Genomic DNA, 23,862 nt, shown 5'->3' with positions numbered 1-23,862 from the left:
AAAGGTTTGGATATTTTAATACGTACGATTTATTGTGGACACATGGTAAACATGCAAATTATATTTGCTTTTCACCTTAATCAAAAATATATCTATATATGTCTGTGCAGCATACATTATTATGGTTTTCTATATTATGATAATAAAGTGTGATTTTTTTCACACCTATAAAGAATGTGTCTTCTTTTTTTTTTCATTTTTAAAAGCACACTTAGCAACATGTTTCAGTTAATTAATGCATTTCATACTGTTTTAGATAAATAAATTAATCATTACAGAGAGAATAAAGGTTTTCTCAACCACCCTTGTGGTCCCATGGGCTCACAAGTTCCTGGCAGCGCCACAGTCGGCCCGTTTCTCATTATAGATTAAGCAAGTTTGGACTCTTGTACTTTGTCAGAACAAACTTGGTAAGTTCGGCTCACGAGTGCATACTCCAGAGAACAGGACTTTTATTTTGTAATTGGAACTGCTGTGATCAGTAGAGTAGTAGGTGCATCCTTAGATGCATTTCCACAAACATACCCTACACCCGCCTCACAGGGCAGACAAACCGCCTTTGTTTGGTCCATCGCTCACCAGCCTTGCTGTAGTTCACAGGGAACCCACAATATTCCCACACTTAATCAGAGTTTCTGTAATCAGGATTAAAACTAGTTTTATATACTCTGTAACAGCATGAGAAACACAAAAAAGTTGTTTGTATGTGTAGTTAAAAGAAACTGTGACTTATCTTCATGGTGGATGTTATGTGTTTGGATCTGCTGTCTGCAGGTGCAGCTTTAATGCTGTATTTTGTGTGTTTACTCTCTCTGAAGTTTGTCTCCAGAAGGTAGCTGACTTTGTACCTTCCTTTGCCCATAGACACACACACAGACACAAGGAGGTGGAGCTGTGTTAATTAGTGCTGACGCTTTTTAAAAATATGGCGAAATGAAAAAAAAAGCTTCTTCTGATTTGTCACTGAAAATGTTTGATAATTTCCTCTCCTCTTTCTAATAAGGTCATAGTGAGTGTGATTGGCGGCTGTGGGGAATCTCTCTCTCTCTCTCTCTCTCTCTCTCTCTCTCTCTCTGTCTCTCTGTCTCTCAGGTTCTTGAGTCTTATCTGGCTGAGTAGAGGTAAAGCTTGTTCTGCTGCTGAGTTGAGCATATATATATATAATATATACAGCATATTTAAACTAACTTTGTGGACTGTATGTATACTGGCCTCTTTTTCTGTTAGGATGTTGTTGGAAAGGCAGTGAATGGTATAAATTCCTTTATCCTCGAAGAACTTAACTACTTTCTCCACATCGGGCCGGGGATTGTCATGCACCGTGAGAAACCACGGACTCACTGCGCCAGCGTAGGGTCTTACAATGGGTTCAAGGATTTCATCTCAATACCTAAGAGCAGGCAGGGTACTGTTGTCTAACCTGTAGAGGCCTGGGCATCTACAGGCCTCCCCAGACCATCACTGATCCCCCACCAAACCAGACATGCTGAATGATGTTGCATAAAGTGGCATTTAATTGAAAAGTATATATTTACTTTTTGATCTTACATTCATGTGATTTACACTTTGCTATCATCCAGTCAGCCCATTTTAGTATTGCTATAGAAGTACAAATTAGTGACTGATTTCTTATGATCTCTAAATGGGAGCTTTTGATGTCCATGATTTGGTTTAAATGTATTTCAGCCTTGTTTGAGTATTATTATTTGAGTATAAGTGTAATTATTCTCTGATTATCAGTGTGTTTTTTTTTTTCTCCACACAGACAGTGTGAGGTTGGTGGATGGTGGGAGCCGCTGTGCTGGGAGAGTGGAAGTTCTTCATAGAGGACATTGGGGAACAGTTTGTGATGATTACTGGGATATGAGAGATGCTGCAGTGGTGTGTAGAGAGCTGGGCTGTGGGGAAGCCATAGATGCACCACGGAGAGCTCGCTTTGGATCAGGATCAGGACCGATCTGGGTGGAATATGCTAACTGTGCTGGATCAGAGTCTTCACTGAAGAACTGTAGGTCGTATGATTGGGGTAGACAGAGATGTAATCATGATGAAGACGCTGGTGCTGTTTGTGCAGGTAAGATGCAAAAAAATAAAACATATTACACAGAGATGTCAACAAATGTGATGAGGCCTGTGTTGGAATGTACTGAATTAATTAAACAACTGTTAGTTGTTTTATATACACCCCTGTAAAAAAACTTCTTTGTAACATGAAAAGTTTAAGCCTGAACCTAAATTCACTTTCATACACTTAATAAATGGATTATTACAGAGGTGGTTTTGAATGCTTTGGTTTAGAATTAGCAACTAAGAAATAATATATATATATTTTTAAAATCCTTGTATTTCAGTTAATGAAAAGTGTAAAATATAAAAATCACTGCCCCATATAATTTAATTCCCTTCTATTCAAATTAACCTCCCAGCCCTCCCAATGCTGTGTGTTAATATTAACGTACATGTTCTCTTTGCTCTTATAAACACATTGTAGAAGTCAGACTGGTGGGCAGATCTCACTGCTCTGGGAGAGTGGAGGTTCTTCATGGAGAGAGCTGGGTCACAGTGTGTGATTCTGACTTTAACCAGCAGGGTGCAGAGGTTGTGTGTCGAGAGCTGGGCTGTGGTTCTCCTGTGGAGGTTCTGGGAGCAGCTGCTTTTGGTAGAGGGGAGGGTCAGGTGTGTTTAGAGGAGCTTCAGTGTAGAGGAACTGAATCTCAGATTCACTTCTGTCCAAAATCATCTTCACTCAAACACAACTGCTCCCATGATAATGATGTGGGACTGGTGTGTGCTGGTATGAGCTAAATGGCTTATGTATTAATTTTGAGATTCAGTCTGATTTTTCAGATTTCTACATCTTTTCCTCTCTCTTTCTCTCTCTGTTGTACAGACAGTGTGAGGTTGGTGGATGGTGGCCATCGCTGTGCTGGGAGAGTGGAGGTTTTTTATAACAGAACATGGAGATCAGTGTGTGGTAAAAACTGGGATATAAGAGATGCTGCAGTGGTGTGTAGAGAGCTGGGCTGTGGGGAGGCTGTATTTAAAAATGTTCAGTTTGGACCAAGATCAGCCTGGATGGATGATGTGAACTGTAGTGGATCAGAGTCTTCAGTGAAGCACTGTAGATCAGCTGGATGGGTGGAACAAATTTGTAATCGACTTGCTGGAGTCATCTGTTCAGGTGAGCTCTCCTAAATCTTAAAATACTTGTCGTTGGAATGTATATCAGTTGTGCACAATTTATTTATTATAGCATTTCTTCCTAATCTGCCATAATCATGACCTACTTTCACCTATATTAACCCACTTTTATTTGGTTAAGACCACTAGATCAGTCACTGTTTGCTCAATCTCAGACCTGGTTTTGCGTTTAAAAAATAATGTGGCAAATTACTGTATAGAAGAAAACTATAAGCTGTAATAAACCTAGTTAACACTTATAATACAGCCTGTGTTTTAGAGCTTAAGTTCCCATAACTTACAGTGTGATTTCTCTGTATGAACTAGCACATACAAAATACTTACCGGGTCTTACTAGTACTTAAATGTAGGTAATAACTTGATATACTAAGTCAAATTATTAAAAAAGCAAATTATTATATGGAGATGAAAAGTGATTTTCACTATAAGACAATACTTAATTATAGAAAGACTATTGCTGTAGGCATGATGGAGAAATACATTTTTGTAATCTTTCCTTTCTGGTAGAAAATAATGGATTTCCATGCAGAAGTCCCATTCACAAAGAAACAGGCGTTAATATTTTTTAGTTAATTACAGTTACACCTTAGTTCAGTGGTACATGGCCAGAGTTTTTATCTTTATATATTTTAAGCAGTTAATTAGTACGATTGTTTGTGTTTAGTGCTTAAACTGTTAATTGACTCCATGTGTAAGCCCACACTGCAGTTTTTCACTGTCATCAGTTCTTCACTAATATTAGTTTCATCGGTCCTACAGTAGAACCCTGTGGAACTTCTTAAGGTTTCCAAGTACTTAATGCTGTGTGTTAATGTTAATGTACATGTTCTCTTTCTCTTATAAACTAATTTAGGGGTCAGATTGGTGGGCAGATCTCGCTGCTCTGGGAGAGTGGAGGTTCTTCATGGAGAGAGCTGGGTCACAGTGTGTGATGCTGACTTTGACCAGCAGGATGCAGAGGTTGTGTGTCGAGAGCTGGGCTGTGGTTCTCCTGTGGAGGTTCTGGGAGCAGCTGCTTTTGGTAGAGGGGAGGGTCAGGTGTGGTCAGAGAAGCTTCAGTGTAGAAGAACTGAATCTCAGATTCACTTCTGTCCAAAATCATCTTCACTCAAACACAACTGCTCCCATGATAATGATGTGGGACTGGTGTGTTCTGGTGAGAGCTACATATTTTATTTATTTTTTCTTTTTAGAGTCTTGATGAAAAGATGTTCTTTTCTTAGTGGTCAGTGTATAATGTACTTCATGAAACATATTCTTCTTAATTCTTTTATTGATATAGTCCATATTTGTGCATGCTGGAATATAGCACATGTGAATAGCATTAAAATGAAGTTTTACCAGATTTTAAAAGATGCAAAATGATGTTTGAGTTGTGCATTCAATCTTTCTCTTTCTGCTCTTTAGAAAGTGTGAGGTTGGTGGATGGTTTGAGTCGCTGTGCTGGGAGAGTGGAGGTTCTTCATAAAGGACAGTGGGGAACAGTGTGTGATGGTAACTGGGGTATGATAGATGCTGCAGTGGTGTGTAGAGAGCTGGGCTGTGGAGAGGCTACAGATGCACTTAGTGGTGCTTACTTTGGATCAGGATCAGGACCAATCTGGATGGATAATGTGGAGTGTAGAGAATCAGAATCCATACTAAAGAACTGTAAATCAGCAGGATGGGGTAAACATAACTGTAATCATCCTAAAGATGCTGGAGTCATCTGTTCAAGTGAGTTACACTAAAAACTTAGTATGAACTTCTGTAATCAAAAAACCTTTTAACCCACTGCATAATGTTTATTATATTTTGATCATACCTAGGAGTCAGGCTGGTTGGAGGTTCTCACTGCTCTGGGAGAGTGGAGGTTCTTCATGGAGAGAGCTGGGTCACAGTGTGTGATTCTGACTTTAACCAGCAGGGTGCAGAGGTTGTGTGTCGAGAGCTGGGCTGTGGTTCTCCTGTGGAGGTTCTGGGAGCAGCTGCTTTTGGTAGAGTGGAGGGTCCGGTGTGGTCAGAGGAGCTTCAGTGTAGAGGCAGCGAATCACAGATTCACTTCTGTCCAAAAATCATCTTCACTCAAACACAACTGCTCCCATGATAATGATGTGGGACTGGCATGTTCTGGTAGGTATTTCACTTCCTTTTGTCAATTTCACACAAAACACTGACAAAAACACACATCCACCAAATTCAGATAACAGACAGGTGACGGAGACACAAATCCACCAGTTTGATTGATTTCTGTATTGCACAATATTATGAAAAAAGATATTAAGACATTAAAACATTAAGAAACCTTTAATTTGATTTGTCATTTATGTCCTTGAGGGCTAACCAGACTTTTTAATTTTACAAGGAGTGCTGCAGAGAAGTCAAAAAGCAAAAGTTTTATACATATGAAAAAATGTTTAGACTTTGACTATGTTGAATTGTTTTTGGTGACCATTTTAAAAGAAACTTACAAAGTCTTATTTTTTTTATCTAAAACTACAAGTATGTTTTTTTTTTTTAATGTCTACCATTGATTTACAGGCAGTGTGAGGAATAATAAATTATTTCATTTAGACTAAGATGAGTAATATTTAAGGAACTACACATACAGTGTGTAATGCAACATGTCAGATGTGTGGCATTCCTAATGTGCTTTCACTAATGTGATTTTGCGATGTGGTAGAGTGCTGATCGTGGGTCCAACAGTATCCAGCACTTTTTAGTGGATTAGTGGATTGACCTGTCAATGTGTTTAGCCATGGCATAGCACATCTTTCTTCTGACTAGCCTTGTAATCTGATGCTTTCTTCTGGGTGCAGTGTTTTTTGATGATCAATGTACACAAATACTATACTGTAGGTGACAAGCGAAGACTTGTTGGTGGTCCTCACGCATGCTCTGGGAGAGTATAGAAGCTTCATCGGAATTCTTGGCTTCCAGTGTGTGATGCTGACTTTAACCAGCAGGATGCAGAGGTTGTGTGCAGCTGGGAGCTGGGCTGTGGTTCTCCTGTGGAGGTTCTGGGAGCAGCTGCTTTTGGTAGAGCAGAGGGTCAGATGTGGTCAGAGGAGCTTCAGTGTAGAGGAAACGAATCTCATATGTACCTCTGCCAGACATCTCCTTCCTTGAAACCCAACTGCTCTCACAACAAGGATGTGGGACTAAGATGCTCTGGTATGATGAAGTATGTTTGTAAAAGATTTAGATTAGTACTAAACTGTGAGCAATTAGTTTGTAATTACTGTATTTTTTTTATTATTATTGTATTGTATTATTGTTGCCTACTATTTTTCCTCTGTTAATTCAGGTCACACTCAGGCTCGGCTGATGAACGGCTCAGATTCCTGTTCTGGTCGAGTGGAGCTCCAGTACCTCAGTGAGTGGGGTACAGTGTGTGATGTAAGCTGGGATATGAGAGCTGCCAGTGTCCTCTGTGCTCAGCTGAAGTGTGGGAGTGCTGTGGCTGTGTTGGGGTCAGACTGGTTTGGGGAGGGGAGTGGCCGGATCTGGGCTGATGTGTTTGATTGTCAGGGAAACGAAACACACCTGTTAAAATGTCCCATTTCATCATGGAGTCGAACTGCATGCTCTCATAAACAGTATGCTGGAGTTATCTGTAGTGGTGAGATCTTACAGTTGCAGTATAATAAATAACTGAAAGTTTATTACTCCCTCATTTTAAGCCAAGTAATATATTTTTTTCTCTTCAGGTTCTTCTCTGGCGTCTCATGAGGGAGGAGTGCGGTTGTCTGGAGGGATGGAGTGTGAGGGGGAAGTGGAGGTGTTCTTCAGGCAGGACTGGAGGAGAGTTCTGCTGGACTCCTGGAGTGAGTCTGAGGCCTCTGTGGTCTGCAGACAGCTGGGCTATGGTTCTGTACTCAACATCTCCAGCTCCTCTTCATCCAGTCCTGAACACAGCTACATGTGTGTGACGGGTTTCAACTGCTCTGGGAGTGAAGCTCATCTGAGGAACTGCAGCAGCTCACAAGCAGTTAACTGCAGCTCCACAGTACAGCTCTACATCACCTGCTCTGGTAAGCATTGCACAGTTAATATATGTATAATTTTATTTGTATGTATGATAACATGCAAAAGTGCCTCTATTATCCATATTTTTGAACATTTGAGAATAATTATTTGGCAAATATGAGTACATATACACAACACATATCTTGTGAAAGGAGTTTTAAAAAAACATCTTTTGTATTTGTGTAAATTTTAGGTACATCTAACACAGTCCACAGCTCCATCAGGCTGGTTGGTTCTGGGGGAGACTGTGCAGGAAGGCTGGAGGTTTTCCACAGTGGATCATGGGGGACAGTGAGTGATGAATTGTGGGATATTGAGGATGCGCAGGTGGTCTGCAGACAGCTGCAGTGTGGAGTGGCCCTCAGTGCTCCAGTACCGGTACCAGCCCGGTTTGGATCTGGAACTGGACCCATTTGGCTTAATGAGGTGGAGTGTGAGGGGAACGAGGCGTCTCTGTGGAACTGCAGATATCAGCTGTGTGGAGAGGATGAATGTGGACACAAGGATGATGTAGGAGTCGTGTGCTCAGGTACTTCGTATCTTGAATTGCTCAGTTTGTAATGATCTTGTAATCAAGTACCAATGCCCTATCTATGTACAACTGGAGGTACATTTTGAATAATTAAAGAAGAAACTTTTGCACGTTTAAATCAATGTGCATAACTAGCTAGCTATCTTTCTCCCGCCAGAGTATAAAGAGATCAGACTGACTGAGGGCTGTGAGGGGAATCTGGAGGTGTACTATAATGGAACCTGGGGGAATGTGTGTGTAAATGGGATGACTGATGAAACGGCAAAATTGATCTGTCGAGAGCTGAACTGTGGAAGAACTGGCAGTGAGTCTTGGTCTAAAGCAAGAGTGGAATCAGCTCCTAACTGGCTGGATAATGTAAAATGTAGGAAACATGACTCCACTCTGTGGCACTGTCCATCTTCTTCCTGGGGGGAGAACAGGTGTGATAATCGCAATGAGGTTGCTTGCATTACCTGCTCAGGTAGGCAGATATGATGAGGTGTTAAAGACTTTAAAGAATGCTAGAACTAATGTAGTTTGTAATTGGAATTTCATAATATTTGATTTTTTGTCCTACCACAGAGAATGGAAATACACTAGATTTGACAAATTGGCTGTGTGATTCATCTCCTCATGAGAGACCGTGCTCAAGTAAGAAAACTTATCATTATCAAAATGATCATGTCTTTGATAAACTACATTTTCTTTCTTTTTGACTGCATGTTCTGCCAGCATGCTTTCACTAATAAGCAATTCTTGTCTTTGCTCGCACTGTTTTATTTGTAGTTTGCATATTTTTTTGCACTTTAACATATTTTAGATAACACTTCTACAGTGATATTTTTAACAAAGGTTTAGAGAGGGATTCTGGGTAATGGAGTCCATCAGAGTGTCTATGTAAGTCTGAGGAATTCAGGTGTAGACAGGACAGGTGTGGTGGATGGGGGTGGATAATATGGCCCTAAAACAATATCACGATGTTTCATGGCATTTATCGCGATAACAGTACTCTTGGTGATATGACAAAACACTGAATTAAAGATATTATTTTAAAAATACACTACTGAAACAAAATAAAAATTTAATTCTGTTTTTGCATATGATATGGCACCCCCCCAAACTACGATATAAAAAAATACAAGACTTTTTATCAGATGGTAACAGACATCAGTGATCAAGAAAGTCATGATACTATTAATGCACTCTATATAATCTATATAATTAATAATAAAGTAAAATGAATAATATTGGACAGATAAAAACAGCAACCCCAGTGGTGCCCTGCAGTGATAATTAGGGGTGGGTGATATGGCACGATATTTCAGGGTATAGTATCGTTTTTTGCGTTTGATACGATATGGCACAGCCCTAGTGGTGGAAATAACAGGTGTAACAGACAGCTAGTTTAAAAAAATCAACTGTTTCAACTAAAACAGTAAAACAAGGTAAGTGCTTTTTTTTTTACTATGGCTACTTCTGTTTTTTTTTTCTCCTGCTCTCTTCTGCTTGTATATATTTTTCATCTTACAATGCTTTTTTCTCTATCTCTATAAGAACATATTTCATCATACAGTATATACGACTGTTGTAAATGTTTGTAAGACTTTGATGGATAATCATTTTTTTCCCTCTGTGGTGTGTTTGTAGAGCACATTCCTCTGAGGCTGAGGGGAGGAGTAGGAAGCTGTTCTGGATGGCTGCAGGTGTATCATAATAAAACATGGGGGTCTGTATGTGGTGATCTGTGGGACATCAGGGATGCTCAGGTGATCTGCAGGCAGCTGGGTTGTGGGCCGGCGCTGAGTGCTAATAGAAGAGCTGCTGATGGTTCTGGTGGAGGAACTATCTGGATGAACAGAGTGAAGTGTAGAGGGAATGAGATTCACCTGTGGGACTGTCCTCATTCCCTGAAGAACCACACTGACTGCTCCCACAGTGCTGGAGTCACTTGTGGAGGTCAGAGGAACAGACACAACTGAATATATTTGCCTCCTAACTGTTACAGAAACTTTACACATGCTTGAGAAAAATACTTACATCACATTGTTATTTTATGCTCACTCACTAGGCTTCCTGTATCATACTTTGCCTTTAAATAATAAAAGAGGACAGATGGGACATTTTGTCTTGCAAGGTCAGGGACCACTTTTCTCCATTGTAAACAGGCTTGATAGCAACTTCGGTAACTATTGTTGATCATAATGTTGGTCACACACATTTGGTTTCCATCATTTAATAATTGTAATGTTTTTGGGAAGGATAGAAAGTAACAATAGTGAGAGTCTGTATGTGCTTTGCACCAGTCTGTCTAGATCATTCTGTGTTTATAGACATTTCATATGTCATCTTCCATAATATTCATCACAAAATTATTCACATCCAATAAAAGGACTGTGTTCATGTATAAATTGTCTATACATTTTGTATATTTGTTTTTTAGATTCTCAACCACAGACAAGAAGAATCATACTTCCACAAACTCCTCCACCAGCTGTTCCCTCCATCTATCCAGTGTCTCTCCTGGTTCTGGGATCTGTGCTCTTCCTGGCCTTAGTGCTTCTGGTTGTGCTGTTTTATCAGAACAGAGTGCTCAGGAGAGGTAGGGGGATTCAGAGATCATCTACAATCCACTTTCTGTACTTTCTCTAATCATCATTAGTACTTCAATCTGTCATCGGTCTTCTCTTCTACTGAACTGACTCCATGTTTCTCTCTGTCTCTCTCACAGTGATCTCTAAGAGGAGGAAGACTTCAGCTGAGCCTGTCTATGAGGAGATTGACACCAGGCTCATCCCTAAAAGAATTACTGTCTCAACTGAAAGTAAGAGTAAAATGTTTTTTTTTTCTCTCAAAGCAGAAATGTCTGGTCTTTACAGAAATAATGTAGCAGTTAATCAAATACTTGTCAGATAACTCTCTTTTCATATTGTTATATTTTAGTGTTTAAATATTTAGTGTTTTTTTTGTAGATTTTCTTCCTTTGTTAATAAATTACACCAATTTATCTATCTTTTCTTCCCACTGAATAATGTTCTGAATAATGTATCTTCTCATTCAATAAAATGTATTTATAAAAGCTATTGGATAAAAAAACTTTTAACAATAATTTTAGTTTTCTTTGCTTTTTATTGTTCTATGTATTGCTCTTTTATTGCAACTTTAATATTCACTATCATAGGGCACTACCAGTATTTTCAGTTTCCAGTAGAGGGCAGTGTTAGACTTTTAGACCCTGTGGATGTTTAGTTTCTGTAACAGTAATGCAAGATGATTGACAGGGATTATTTTATTGTTTGTGCATGGAGTTTCTGTAGGTTCACATGTGCTGTAGGTACCAAATGTGTAGCACCTCAAACTATCAAAATATGTTACTGTGCCTGTTTACTTTTTTGAGACCAGAAAGTTATTTCTGTGGCGAGAGGTCATGAGATCTTGGGGAAAAGGGAAAAGAAAGAAGAAAAAAAGGAAGAAATAGGGAGACACTTAAATCAGGCCCTCAAACCCACATTTACATTTTTTGTAACAAATAAATAGAAAACACAGACACAAGCAATAACAATAAAAAAACACTTATTTAGAAAGCAATTTACAAAGCTTTGATCTGCTCTCCCTCTCCTCTCCTCCTCTATACATCCTGGAAGCCTCCTTCTGCTGATCTTCCTCTTTCGGGTGGGGATGGAGACGGTGGAGAGGCAAGTGCTGCTGCTTGAGCTCCAGGACACTGAAGATGCTGGGTCTTCGGGGACTGGGCCTGAATTTACAGAAGAGAAAGATCTGTAGATTTACTTTCACATAGTTACTGTAGTCCTGTAATAGTTTATCCAAATAAGAAGATCTACAGTTCTCCATAGTTCATACATTTGTCTCATTAACATACACTGTTTTTAGCTTGTATGGGATCCTGGGCAAACCCCTGATTCAGCACTTCTCTCATACCATTTTATACACTGCCTGTATTTGTAATTAATGTACTAAACTAGAAATGTCAAAAAAGTAACCAAATAAATAACTTTACTGCAGGATACACACTATCATGATGAAATAATAGAATTAGTAAAACAACTATTTTTTTTAAACAAGCAAGCCTGGATGAAAATGTTCAGAACAGAGAATTAAGAATGACAAGTATTTAAAATTAAGTACAGATACAGTCCATCATTCATTCTGACAGGTGACTTTAATTTAGTTTTAGTCTTTTGTTTGTCACACTTTAGTCATTTAGTCAACAAAACATTTAAGCCTAGTCTAGTCAAATAAAAAGTATGTATTACATTTATGGTTTTACTGTTTTAGATGTGTATTATTTATTGCTAATATTTATTAAAACACCAGCTTTTAAGTTTTGTTTCATTTAAATTAAGCACAAGCTATTTAAAACAAGGTGTATGTATGGACATATTGACAATTTAAAGAACAACTCCCAGGTTCAGATGATGCAAAAATGAAAGACAACCAAAACTGAGATAAAATGGCAATACAGCTAATTGACATTCTTAAAACTACATTTCATTTTAACAGTTTCTCAACTAGAATCTCTCCTTTACTCACAGCTAAATTGGTGTACTCTCATTATATATATATATATATGATATATATGTGTGTGTGTGTGTGTGTGTGTGTGTATATAATAAAATAGCATTTTAAAATCTAAGAACTTGCTGACAAATATGATTCATCTTTATTCTGAAGTGCTCAGAATAGCAGAGGACTGACAGCTTAGGTACCATACTAATGCATACATAACTACATAGGTAGTTAGTTATCTATATTGTAATAAGTTGTTCACAGTCATTACATTGCAAAAAACTAAATCTTAGCAAGTTAAATTATCTAAATTTAAGGCAATAAATCTTATTTTCTTCTCTGATAAGACTTTTTGTCTTACTAAGCATTGTGTAAGTGTTAGATTATTTTGCTTATTTTAGGGATAATTATCTTAATCATTCTTACTTAGAATTTGTAATTTGAACTCAAAATAAGCACAATTAAGCAGCAATCAAGTTATTCTGATTCTTGTGTCCATAAACAGTGACTTTTTTGCTTGATTTAGGTGTTACTTCACTCATTTTGAGACTTTGCCATTGCTTTTTTGTAAGAAATCTTACTAAGAAAATTTTGCTTACCCGATTGGCAGATTTGTTTTGCTTAATACATATATTTGTCTTAATTTGCATATATTTTATGTCTAGTTTTTTTTTTTTGCAGTGTAGTGTAAACTGCACTGTGAAGTTTTAAATTAAGGGATGAAATTAGTCCCCCTGTGTTAAAAAAAAAAAAGCTTCTTTTACCCGGTGAAAATAGTCACACTTCCATTACATTATGCTAACATTACTTTGTTTTAAAGCAACTGACCTATAAAGATAGTGAGCCAAATTTAGGTCGAGCCAAGTTTATGAAACTACACACTTTTACTGCAGTACAGATTTACACTCTCTACTAAATAATCCATCTCAAAAGCAGAAAAAACGTACTTTATACTGGGAGGCTATATCGTTAAATATAGGGAGTATAGGGAATGTTTTCTTCTGATTTTGAGCTGGACTTTTTAGCAGGGTCAACATTACTGGCTTTCAGGAGCCTAATCTTTAAATTCTTAACAATTAGCTATATTGTAGCGAAGCTGCTTTTATATTCTGTTCACTGTGAATTCACTGTTCTGTTCTGTGCTGGGCTTGTGATTGGGGTAGGGGGAGGGGCAGAGCAGGAAAGCGCGTGTGTGTGTGTGAAGGGAGAGAGAGAGAGAGAGAGAGAGAGAGGGAGAGAAGAGCTGCCCGTGAGTGTAATATATTTCAGAAAATATATATAAATAACAAATATTGAAATATGTAACTAAATGTTGGGTTTATTATACGATATCGTATAATAAACCCAACATTTAGTTACATATTTCAATATTTGTTATTTATATATATTTTACAACACTTGTAAAAAAAACGGGAGACTTTTCTTATGTTATTTGTAATGTGATTTATATATATAAATCACATTACAAATAACATAATACAAAAAATAAGTATGAACTTCTGCAACATAGATATTACATTAAGAGCAAAATTAACATAAAAAAAAATACATTCAGAAGAAAGTATCAACTTCAATGTGCAATCAAATTGAAAATAAATAGCGTAACTGTAGTGCAAAACAAAAGGTCAAGAAACTAAAATAAATACATATAAATAAAACAAAGACACATCCATACGCTCACTGTTGTGGGTGCAGAACAAATTAAATCCAAACAGGATCATCATGATAAAGGTGGCCTTATGCCCTTTACTTCAGAAACTTTGTCTATTGGTTATGAATATGCTTGTTATACAACTATTATTACTAATAGTAATAATATTATAAAAAAATAACCACGATAACAATATTGTTGAATTACTGAGAGACTGACTGAGTGACGCGGTGAGTGACGCAACTTCCGGTCTGCGTACCTGCTTGCTGTTTGTTTAGCTCCTCTCTGTTTTAGCTATTTGTTTACGTTTTCTACTACTTATTAACTTTTAACCGTCTTATAACCTTCCTAAACTTATAAAATCCCTCAGGTAGCCATTATTTTTGTGTTATTTATCGATTTTTGCCGTTTTTTTTGTGTGTTTTGTGCTTACTTCGAGGTAATGGCGTGTGCGGAGGATCGTGCTCTCCTGACACTCAGCGAGGAGCTCGTACGTCTGGATCAGCAGATCCACCGCCTGCTCGAGAGGCAGTCGGAGCTCCACAGGCAGAGGACGAGGCTGGAGGAATCCCGCGACGCCGCCTTCGCGGCCGTCTCCAACCCGGTGATGCCGGCGCGGCGGACCCCGGCGGTCGTTTGCTTCACCCCCGCTCCGGGAGGGGCCTGGGAGCGGCAGCGCGGCCGAGGAAAGCGGGTTTCCCCCCTACCTTCTCAGCCGGATTTTGCCTCCGCAAACCGGTTTGAGGTCCTCAGCTCGTCGCCGTCGCCTCCTTCACCTCCCACAGCCCCGAGGAAAACAGATAAGGGCAGTACCCTCATTGTCGGAGATTCCATTGTTAGGCATTTAAAGGTGTCTAACGCTAAGAGTAATGCTGCAGTGTCGTGTTTTCCAGGAGCTCGGGTCCTGGACGTCGCCCGGCGGCTTCCTACGGTGGTTCGGCATCGCGGGGACCCCGGCACCGTCATCCTGCATGTGGGTACCAACGACACGTCCGCCCGGCGCAGTGAGGTCCTGAAGGAGCACTTTCGCACTCTTCTGGACACCGCTCGCAGACTGACCCGCGCCCGCCTCCTCATCTCTGGTCCGATGCCCACCTACCGCCGCGGGAGCCAGCCGTTCAGCCGCCTCTACGCTCTCCACTGCTGGCTGCGGGACTGGTGCTCTGCTAGTGGAGTTGGCTACGTGGACAACTGGGAGAGTTTTCGGGAACGTCCAGCCCTCTTCCACCGAGACGGGCTTCACCCCAGCCGCCTGGGATCCACCGTCCTCTCTGGTAACATTGAGGCGGTGCTACGCCGGGACTGACTGGCCCTAACCAGTCATACCGGCCAGGTTAGTGGTCTAAGTAATGGGCAGTTTAGTAATATACATTGTTCTAATGAGTTATCTTGCCACTTTCCTGTGCATAAGGCTGTGAGTTTTAATTATGTGCCTTTTTCAGATACAAGTGCATTTTTACCTGGTAGGATTGAGACTGTGTCTGTCCCCCGTGTCGCTCGAAACCGAAAAACTCAGAAAATCTGTTTTAATAATCTTATTAAAATTAAAACAACAGCATCCGTCTCTCAGAGTACCAGCAGCGTCCGTATGAAACTAGGGCTATTAAATATAAGATCGCTAGCACCAAAATCAGTTATTGTTAATGATATTATTACTGATAATCACCTTAATGCACTATGTCTGTGTGAAACCTGGATTAAACCTGATGAATATATCGCTTTAAATGAGTCTACCCCCCCAGGTTTTAGCTATTTCAGTTACCCACGCATGCGTGGCGGTGGTGTTGCCACAATCTATGACTCAATGTTAGGTATATCTCAAAACTCACAATTGGATGCTAAGTCGTTTGAAGTTCTTAGTCTTAAAGTAGCAGGCCCGTCTCCTGCTTCCAAAACGCAGCATTCGTTTCTGCTTATAACACTGTATCGTCCTCCTGGACCATACTCAAATTTTATTAGTGAATTTGCTGACTTTCTAGCAGCAGTAATTCTTCTTTCTGATAAGATCATAATTGTTGGAGACTTTAATATCCACTTTGAAAAGGACCAGGATCCACTGAAAATTGCATTTAAATCAGTTTTAGATGCTCTAGGCTTTAAACAAAATGTAATTGGCCCCACTCATGTAGTCATACATTAGACTTAGTTTTGACACTGGGTATTGAGGCTGAGAATATAGTTACTCTTTCTCAACATGACTCAATATCCGATCATTATCTAATTATGTTTGAAATAGTTTTTAATCAAAATATCCTCCTCCCGCCCCGCTATATCAGCAAGCGTAAAATAACAACCGCAATTGCTAATGAATTTGTAAATAAACTCCCCGACTTAACCATCTCCCTTCCGTCCTATGAGCATGATCTCGAGCACAAAACAGAAAATCTACAAACTGTGCTCCGCTCTAACCTTGACCGCGTAGCGCCGACAAAAATAAAACAAATCAGGGATAAAAAGCTAGCACCGTGGTATAATGACCACACACGTACATTAAAACAAACCGCTCGTAACTTTGAACGTAAATGGCGACACACAAAACTAGAATGTTTCCGGCTAGCATGGCAGCATAGTCTCACAGACTACAAAAAAGCCCTAATTAAAACAAAATCCCAGTATATTTCATCGCTTATTGAGAAAAATAGAGACAATCCTAGATTCCTTTTCACTACTGTGGCTAAACTCACCGGCAGTCAAAAACAAACTAGCTCCGTTATCCCTGTCGACATTAATAGTAATGATTTCATGAAGTTCTTTGATGATAAAATTAATAGCATTAGACAAAAAATTCAGTAGAGTGTTTCAGCCCGGTTACAGAAAAAGATTTACTTAGTGTAATTAACTCATCAAAATCAACATCATGTATATTAGATCCAGTACCCACACAATTATTGAAACAGGCACTGCCAAAGGTGGGAAAATCATTACTAGAAATAGTAAATTCATCCCTTAGCATGGGCTACGTACCCAATTCTCTTAAATTGGCGGTCATTAAGCCCATTATCAAAAAGCCAAATCTGGACCCCCGCGAGCTTGCTAATTATAGACCAATTTCTAATCTTTCCTTTATAGCCAAAATCCTAGAAAAATTTGTGTTTAACCAGCTGCGCTTGTATCTACAAAGTAATAGTATGCATGAGGTTTTTCAATCTGGATTTAGACAAAACCATAGTACTGAAACAACTCTACTTAGAGTAACTAATGATTTACTTTCAGCTCTTGATAGGGGCAGTAATGCCATCCTTGTACTGCTAGATGTAAGTGCTGCCTTTGACACCATAGATCACGCTATTCTACTTGATAGGTTAGAAAATCTTATAGGAATTAAAGGATCAGCCCTCACCTGGTTCAGATCTTATCTGAGAGATCGATTCCAGTGTGTTTACTTAAATAACGAATGCTCTTATCAGTCTAGAGTAAAATATGGTGTCCCTCAAGGATCAACCCTGACTCCATTACTCTTTACTCTTTATATGCTACCACTGGGTAAAATTATCCGTAGGCATGGTATTAACTTTCACTGCTATGCTGATGACACGCAACTTTACATATCTGCTAAACCCAACGAGGAGCTCTGTACAAATCAAATAACAGACTGTATTAAAGACATTAAAAATTGGATGACACACAACTTTCTCTTACTTAATTCTGATAAAACTGAGGTCCTTCTATTAGGTCCTAATATTGATAAAAACATAAATGTTAATACTGTAGACATAGACGGTCATTTAATTATACCTGGTAAAACTGTGAGAAACCTTGGGGTCATCTTTGACCCAATTCTTTCGTTTGATGCTCACATATGTAGCATAGAAAAAATTGCATTCTTCCACTTAAGAAATATAGCTAAAATCCGCAGTATACTCTCTCTGGAAGATGCTGAGAAGCTGGTACATGCATTCATAACCTCCAGGCTGGACTACTGCAACGCGTTGTTGGCTGGAAGTCCACATAAATTACTCCATAAACTCCAGCTAGTTCAGAATGCAGCCGCAAGAGTGCTTACCAGAGCTAGAAAGTTCGATCACATTACACCTATTCTTTCATCCCTACATTGGCTACCTGTTAGATTTCGTATAGATTATAAAATACTTCTCCTGACGTATAAATCCCTTAATGGTCTGGCCCCGCATTATCTACAGGAACTCCTTACTCCTTACAATCCGCCGCGTTCACTCCGCTCCCAAGACGCTGGCCTGTTATTAGTCCCGCGCATTAGAAAAAACTATGCAGGAGGAAGAGCGTTCTTTTATAAAGCTCCCCAACTTTGGAATAGCCTCCCTATTAATATACGGGACTCAGACACACTCTCAATCTTTAAATCTAGACTCAAAACATTTCTATTTGCTCAAGCTTTTGAGTAATGTCTCATTACAATTTTCTTCCTCTTACAGCTTATCCAGCAAATATAAACCCTGTCCTAATCATCTGCTTTCTCTTTCTCTCCCCATGTCCTGAGCTGCTGCTACCAGTGCCCATCCCACTCCAGCAGAGTTTTATAAAACCATTCTAACCCCTTTCTCTTCCCTCCCCTCTCTGTTCTCTATCTCTATCTTTCTCACATGTGCTGAGACGCCTGGCCGGCCGGTCTTCCTGGATGTGTCCGTCTGTGGTTCCAGCTTTCAGGAATCAGCCCTGTCCTTCTATTCATCAGAGTTATTACACAACCCTTCTAACTCCTGCTTTTTTTTTCTCTTCCTTTCCTTTCTGTTTTCTCTATCTATCTCTTTTACATGTATGGAGATGCCCTGTTCCTGATGTTCCCAGCCTGGCTCTCCACTGCCCGCTGTGTTGTTGTCCGGCTCTGCAACCCTGCACTGATTACCATTAACACACTCAGTATCTGTTTCTGTATTAGCCATAGCTCTATAGTTTGTGCCCATCACATTCTTATATTCATAAATTAGTACCTGTTATATTAGCCATAGTTCACATTAATTCTCTGTACTGTTTTGTTCTGTTATTTGTTTGTTGTTTGTTTGTACTGAGCGGGTCAACCCGAGTAGGATGGGTTCCTCGGACTGAGTCTTGGTTCCTTCCAAGGTTTCTTCCTCTTAAAGGGAGTTTTTCCTTGCCACTGTGTCACCATAAAATTGGCATCTCTGTGGTGCTGCTCATAAGAGGCGTGGACCTGTTTTTCCTGTAAAGCGGCTTTGTGACAACCTTTGTTGTAAAAAGCGCTATATAAATAAAATTGAATTGAATTGAATTGAATATACGTTATTATTACTATTACCAGGCCTCAACCTTGTTTTTCTTTCTCGAGAGCGCCAGCCCTGATAACAGTTCAATGAGTGACCGAATCACTGAGTGAACGAGAGCACCAGCCCTGATAACAGTTCAGTGAGTGAAGGAATCACTGAGCATTGAGCAAGTTTCCTCGCAATTAGAGTCTCCGCCACCAGATTCGCCGGTGATTCAGTGATTCACAGACCACACAGCAGTTCCCCTGCCGGCCTGTGGGGTCGCTGCTGAGCTTAACTACTGAACTGAGAAATTAACGAATCAGCTGGGGAAGTGATTGGATTCAGTTCGTTCACTCAAATGATTCATGAACGACACAACACTAATTTTTCGGCGTGGTTGCGGCCTACAGCAACCTGTGTTCTAAGTTGAGTCAATAAAGCGACTTAAACTGCCTACTCGGTCCTTCTTTCAGAGTCCAGGCGGACGCTACAATATATTTAAAACCCCTTCAGTCCAGTAACAGCTGTGTTTATTTGTTTTTTAAAGTCACTGGTTAGCACTGGTTGATCTCAGTTCATAATATTGCAGCAAATATCCAGCACAACAAACCCAGCTTTAAACCCAAACCATCGCTGTATAAACAGAGACAGAGGAGAAGTTTTCTTTCAGAAACAGCGAGGGTTACCTGCGTGTTTACTAATCCGTTACTCGTTCGTGCTGGCGTTAAGATCATTTGCATGTTAGGTGGATTTACAGGGCTAACGTGTATTTATCTTATTAATCTTTAGTGATAGCAGGTAAAATCTTGGCAATGAAAGCTATATGAGTCTCGTGGCTCGAGTTTATGGGGCGTTTGGGGACAGTAGAACCAAAACAGCTTAGCTATGTAAGTTAGTTTGCTAACTTACGGAGCTACTTCATGACGCAGATTAGTCCATTCATCATTAAATTATCATACAGTGCAAAGAACAAATGCTGTGTTCAGATGATGTGGTAAACTATTCATCTACATGTTGTTCTTTCTTAGCTATTCATGTGATTTTCTCTATCATTAACAGGGTGGTGAGCTTCCTGAGGGCTTTGAGGATAGTTATCCTGGTGCGTGTCTTTCGTCTGGCCTCTCAGAAGAAAGATCTGGAGAAGGTCACTAGAAGAAAGGTGAGGATCTAAATGGATGCTGGCCATCATTCTTTTATTTTAATTAAATTATATCAATTATTCATATAATGAAATGTTAAACTTAATTACAGTTTGATTATTTCATCATGATTCAGAGAGAATTAAATAAAAAAAATTAAACATTTTGATGTATTTAGAAATAGGTTGGAAAATTATTAAAATCCATCAAAACCTTTTAAAATACACCCAAGTTACTGTTTGTATGCTGATTTGTGGCATTTGTGAATCTTGCAGGTATCTGAGAACAAAAGGCGGTAACAAAAAGGATGGATTTGATTTGGATCTCACCTATGTCACAGGTTGGGATGCTTTACCTAATTATGTAATCTTATTTGAATCTAGATTTTCTGCTTATGGTTTGGGATCCAATAGTTAATAATGTTTGTTGCCATGTCTTTTCCCTCACCTGGAAAGCAGGCACTCTACAGAAATCCCATAAAAGTAAGCTTAACAATTAAGAAAATAAAATAAAACTGAAAAGTCTGTAGAAGGCAATTATTTTAGCTGAATTATTGATTTAAACAGATTTTTATGTAACAATGTTACAATTTGCTGTATTTAGGAAGCTGCCATATTTCTGGACACAAAGCATCCCGATCATTACAGAGTTTACAATCTCTGCAGTAAGTTAGATCATATAATATTATATTATATTGCTGGAGACACTCAATAAATGAGTGGTGCTGAGCATAGCTTTGGTCTTGTTTCAGGTCAAAAAGGCTACGATCCACTGTTCTTCCATTACAGAGTGCAACGAGTGATGATTGACGACCATAACGTACCGTCATTAGAGTAAGTAATGAGCAGCACTTTACTCAAATGCTTCTTCTGCCGTTAACGTTGTGTTCCATTTAGCTTTTATGTTGGATGTTGGAGCTGGGAATAACTTCACACCTGAGTCGACAACGTTCTGTTAAAATAACTGTACAAAATATGTCGAAAAAATGTCTTACCCTATAAGTGAAACTTGCACCTGTACATAACTAGCTATTTTTGAGGTGTGTATGAAGCACTGTGGAACAGGGTCATGAAAAACCTGGAAAAGTCAAGGAACTTGAAAATAGTCATTTTCAGGCCTGGATAAGTTTTGGAAAAAAACAAACAAAAAAAAAAACAAAGTCAAATTTACTCTTTGTGATCTTTGTGTTTCCATTTATCGACTCTGTTTATCGACTGAGAAAAGCTATTTAAAAAATAATTTGATAACTTGATTGGAGTTTCAGATGGAATATAACTGTAAATTCACAGAGAAAAATCTAGGTGTTTAGGCTGTAATTAAGCTCTTGCTCTCTTCCACTCTTTGGGAAGCATATTGGTTATATATGCAAGTAAATTACCAGTAATGGTGACAAGAAGGCAACATTTAAACAGATGCATTTAAAAGCTGTTAAAAAATAAAGAATCTACACAATATAGACACAACCTAAACATATTCCCTGACAGCCAGATATATGCCAAATTAGTTTATTTAAAAATTGATTCTGTTCAAAGTTTTAAACAGAAGATTCTATATCATGTTTGATGAAAGTGTGAAATACTGTTTACAGGTTAAACATTAGAAATGTTTACCAAATGTTTATGGGCCTGAGCTGATTAATACATCAGTGCAGAGTGAAGTAATTTAGCCCTACATTATGGAGCGCTCAGAATTTGACACATTTTATTATTGAAGATTGTGTCTTAGCATTGCTTAAATAAATGTTTTTTTTAATTATTTAAATATATTTAATGTAAATATAGGCCTACTATAATCAGTTTTGATATACATTCTTGTCTACTCTGATGTTTTAAACACGCTATGGTCATTAAAATGTGCTGCGAAAGCATAGAAAAGGCACAGAAAATAATTTAAATTTATAGGTTAACACTATTTGTAATCTACATGTGTATACATATTTTACCCTTGTTTTCTTTTTTTCCAGAGGGAATTATAAAATAAGCTAAAGACTTTCATGTTTACTACAACTTAATTATTAATCATGTACCAGTGTTTTATAGCAAATGTAACCAAAAAATGTCCCACATTATATGTCCCAGGTTATAATTTTTTGCATTGTCAGCGATACCAGACGCACATTCACACACACAATGGAAACATGAACAGCTAGACGTGCTAATGAAACGTAAAATACTACTGCTTTTACTACTGTTGATGTTTGGTGCAGCCATCTTGCGTTCTGAACTTGTGGGTTTATTCCAGTTGAAATGTTCTACTTAGAACTTGGAAATTTCCAGTTCTGAATTCCTACTTCAGATGGAATGCAGTATAAGGATTCACATTAGAGCTCGACCCAACCTGCCCCATACACTGTCATTTTGAGCCAAAGCCCGAATTAAACCTGACCTTTTTTGAGTAAGTAGAGCATTAAAACTGAGCTTTTAAAAAACATTTTCGTTCTGTTTAGAATGAGTGAAGAATGAATAAGACCTATTATTTAAGAAAAATATTATTAATTATTAGGAACAGATCTCCAAAAGATTATAACATGAACAATGCAAACAATGATCCAAAGGCCTAAACATTAGGCTACAACAATGTCTGAATGACTTTCCTCTAATCTAGTATAATATAACATGGTTTAAGAAAAGAAAATAAATTCTTTTATAATTTTATTTATATATTTTTTCCCATTTTCTCCCCAATTTACACAGCCAACCCACTCGTTAGGACTCCCCCTATCACTAGTAATGCCCCAACACACCAGGAGGATGAAGACTAGCACACTCTTTCTCCGATACATGTGAAGTCAGCCACCGCTTCTTTTCGAGCTGCTGCTGATGCAGCATTGCCAAGCAGCCAGCACATTTGGAGGAAAGCGCAGCGGCAGGTGAAGTGCGTAATATGGACAGTGTGCGCTTTGCACTTGTGCAACTTTTTTTTAAAAACAGTTTGATTTGTTTCTGCTATATTTTGATTCATAGCTTTATATAAAATGAAAATAACTTATAACTATATTATTTTCTTTAGCCCGAGGAACCTGAGGAAAGTGGTGGGAAATCTCGAGCCAGGTCAGACCTTGGGTTGGGTTTGGGCAGAGAACCTAAGCTCTTATTCACATATTGAACTTTGTGTTATTGTGTTCTCAGTGACATGTTGAACTACACTGCCAGTTTGAGGGAATGTCATTGCCATCCACTGCAAAGGAGGCAAAGGTGATGCTGAAGTTTTCACTGATTTAAAGACATCATCAATGTTTTCTATATGTATTTGATTTGATTTTTAGGTTAACCCATCACCATAGTTGTTCAGCTGAATGTTTAAAGCCATATCCAAACTGGATTCACTTATTCATTTTAGCTGAGCAGGGTTTTTTTTCACGGGTACGATGGTGTGTACATGGTTGATTGACAGCGTTTAGTTTGAGAGTGCGCAGGTACTGTATTTCTCCTGAGGTGAGGTGAATGTGTATGTATATATTCAGTGTGTCAGAACTGCTCCTTTAGTTTCTGCTGTGCTCAGTTGAAGACGGAGACCATGTAGTTAAACATACAGCTCTGGGGAAAAAAATGGTTTTCATGCATCTTGGCATGTTCTCCTCCACCAGTCTTACACACTGCTTTTGGATAAGTTTATGCCATTCCTGGTGCAAAAATTCAAGCA

At 38.8% G+C, this 23,862-nt stretch overlaps 2 protein-coding genes and 1 pseudogene across 18 annotated transcripts in view; 2 read left to right on the top strand and 1 right to left on the bottom strand.

The window, feature by feature from the left end:
• Positions 1-23,862, bottom strand: part of LOC125799136 (deleted in malignant brain tumors 1 protein-like) — a 1,283,434-nt pseudogene that overhangs the window by 831,137 nt on the left and 428,435 nt on the right.
• Positions 1-23,862, top strand: part of LOC107197253 (scavenger receptor cysteine-rich type 1 protein M130) — a 370,936-nt gene that overhangs the window by 344,457 nt on the left and 2,617 nt on the right. For 8 of the 15 annotated variants that reach the window (XM_049475147.1, XM_049475149.1, XM_049475145.1 and 5 more), the window contains 9 exons: positions 6,891-7,214; positions 7,403-7,738; positions 7,899-8,204; positions 8,306-8,374; positions 9,371-9,679; positions 9,792-9,857; positions 10,164-10,322; positions 10,452-10,544; positions 14,338-14,731. In XM_049475147.1, the coding sequence (XP_049331104.1) occupies positions 6,891-7,214; positions 7,403-7,738; positions 7,899-8,204; positions 8,306-8,374; positions 9,371-9,679; positions 9,792-9,857; positions 10,164-10,322; positions 10,452-10,544; positions 14,338-14,642 (1,967 nt within the window). In that variant the 3' untranslated portion in view covers positions 14,643-14,731. Of the gene's footprint in view, positions 1-6,890; positions 7,215-7,402; positions 7,739-7,898; positions 8,205-8,305; positions 8,375-9,370; positions 9,680-9,791; positions 9,858-10,163; positions 10,323-10,451; positions 10,545-11,364; positions 11,416-14,337; positions 14,732-20,140; positions 20,241-20,495; positions 20,561-20,675; positions 20,703-20,823; positions 20,885-20,971; positions 21,054-22,913; positions 23,415-23,862 lie in introns of those variants that run through there. The other 7 variants (XR_007437961.1, XR_007437962.1, XR_007437963.1 and 4 more) reach the window with 7 other exon arrangements.
• Positions 10-6,239, top strand: LOC125799149 (deleted in malignant brain tumors 1 protein-like). 3 transcript variants are annotated; one of them, XM_049475203.1, is made up of 8 exons: positions 18-1,121; positions 1,228-1,405; positions 1,766-2,074; positions 2,891-3,181; positions 4,055-4,357; positions 4,609-4,917; positions 5,010-5,313; positions 6,040-6,239. In XM_049475203.1, the coding sequence occupies exons 2-7, from the start codon at positions 1,315-1,317 to the stop codon at positions 5,285-5,287; spliced, it is 1,581 nt and encodes a 526-aa protein (XP_049331160.1). In that variant the 5' UTR covers positions 18-1,121; positions 1,228-1,314; the 3' UTR covers positions 5,288-5,313; positions 6,040-6,239. The 3 variants fall into 3 exon arrangements, with proteins under 3 accessions (XP_049331162.1, XP_049331160.1, XP_049331161.1); XM_049475205.1 differs by lacking the exon at positions 2,891-3,181 and adding an exon at positions 2,492-2,535 and having other exon boundaries at positions 10-1,405; positions 4,099-4,357; XM_049475204.1 differs by lacking the exon at positions 18-1,121 and having other exon boundaries at positions 1,396-1,523.

Source organism: Astyanax mexicanus, chromosome 2 (genome assembly GCF_023375975.1).
Source record: "Astyanax mexicanus isolate ESR-SI-001 chromosome 2, AstMex3_surface, whole genome shotgun sequence".
In the NCBI taxonomy this organism is placed as follows: Eukaryota; Metazoa; Chordata; class Actinopteri; order Characiformes; family Acestrorhamphidae; genus Astyanax; species Astyanax mexicanus.
The sequence above is the reverse complement of the archived record's forward strand: the minus strand, read 5'-3'. Positions and strand labels throughout refer to the sequence as shown.

Excerpts from the sequence above, each read along its gene's own strand:
- LOC125799149 (XM_049475203.1), top strand. The coding sequence starts at position 1,315 with ATGCACCGTGAGAAACCACGGACTCACTGCGCCAGCGTAGGGTCTTAC. Across the intron at positions 2,075-2,890 it reads CGCTGGTGCTGTTTGTGCAG|ACAGTGTGAGGTTGGTGGAT; the intron begins GTAAGATGCAAA and ends TCTGTTGTACAG. Across the intron at positions 4,918-5,009 it reads TGCTGGAGTCATCTGTTCAA|GAGTCAGGCTGGTTGGAGGT; the intron begins GTGAGTTACACT and ends GATCATACCTAG.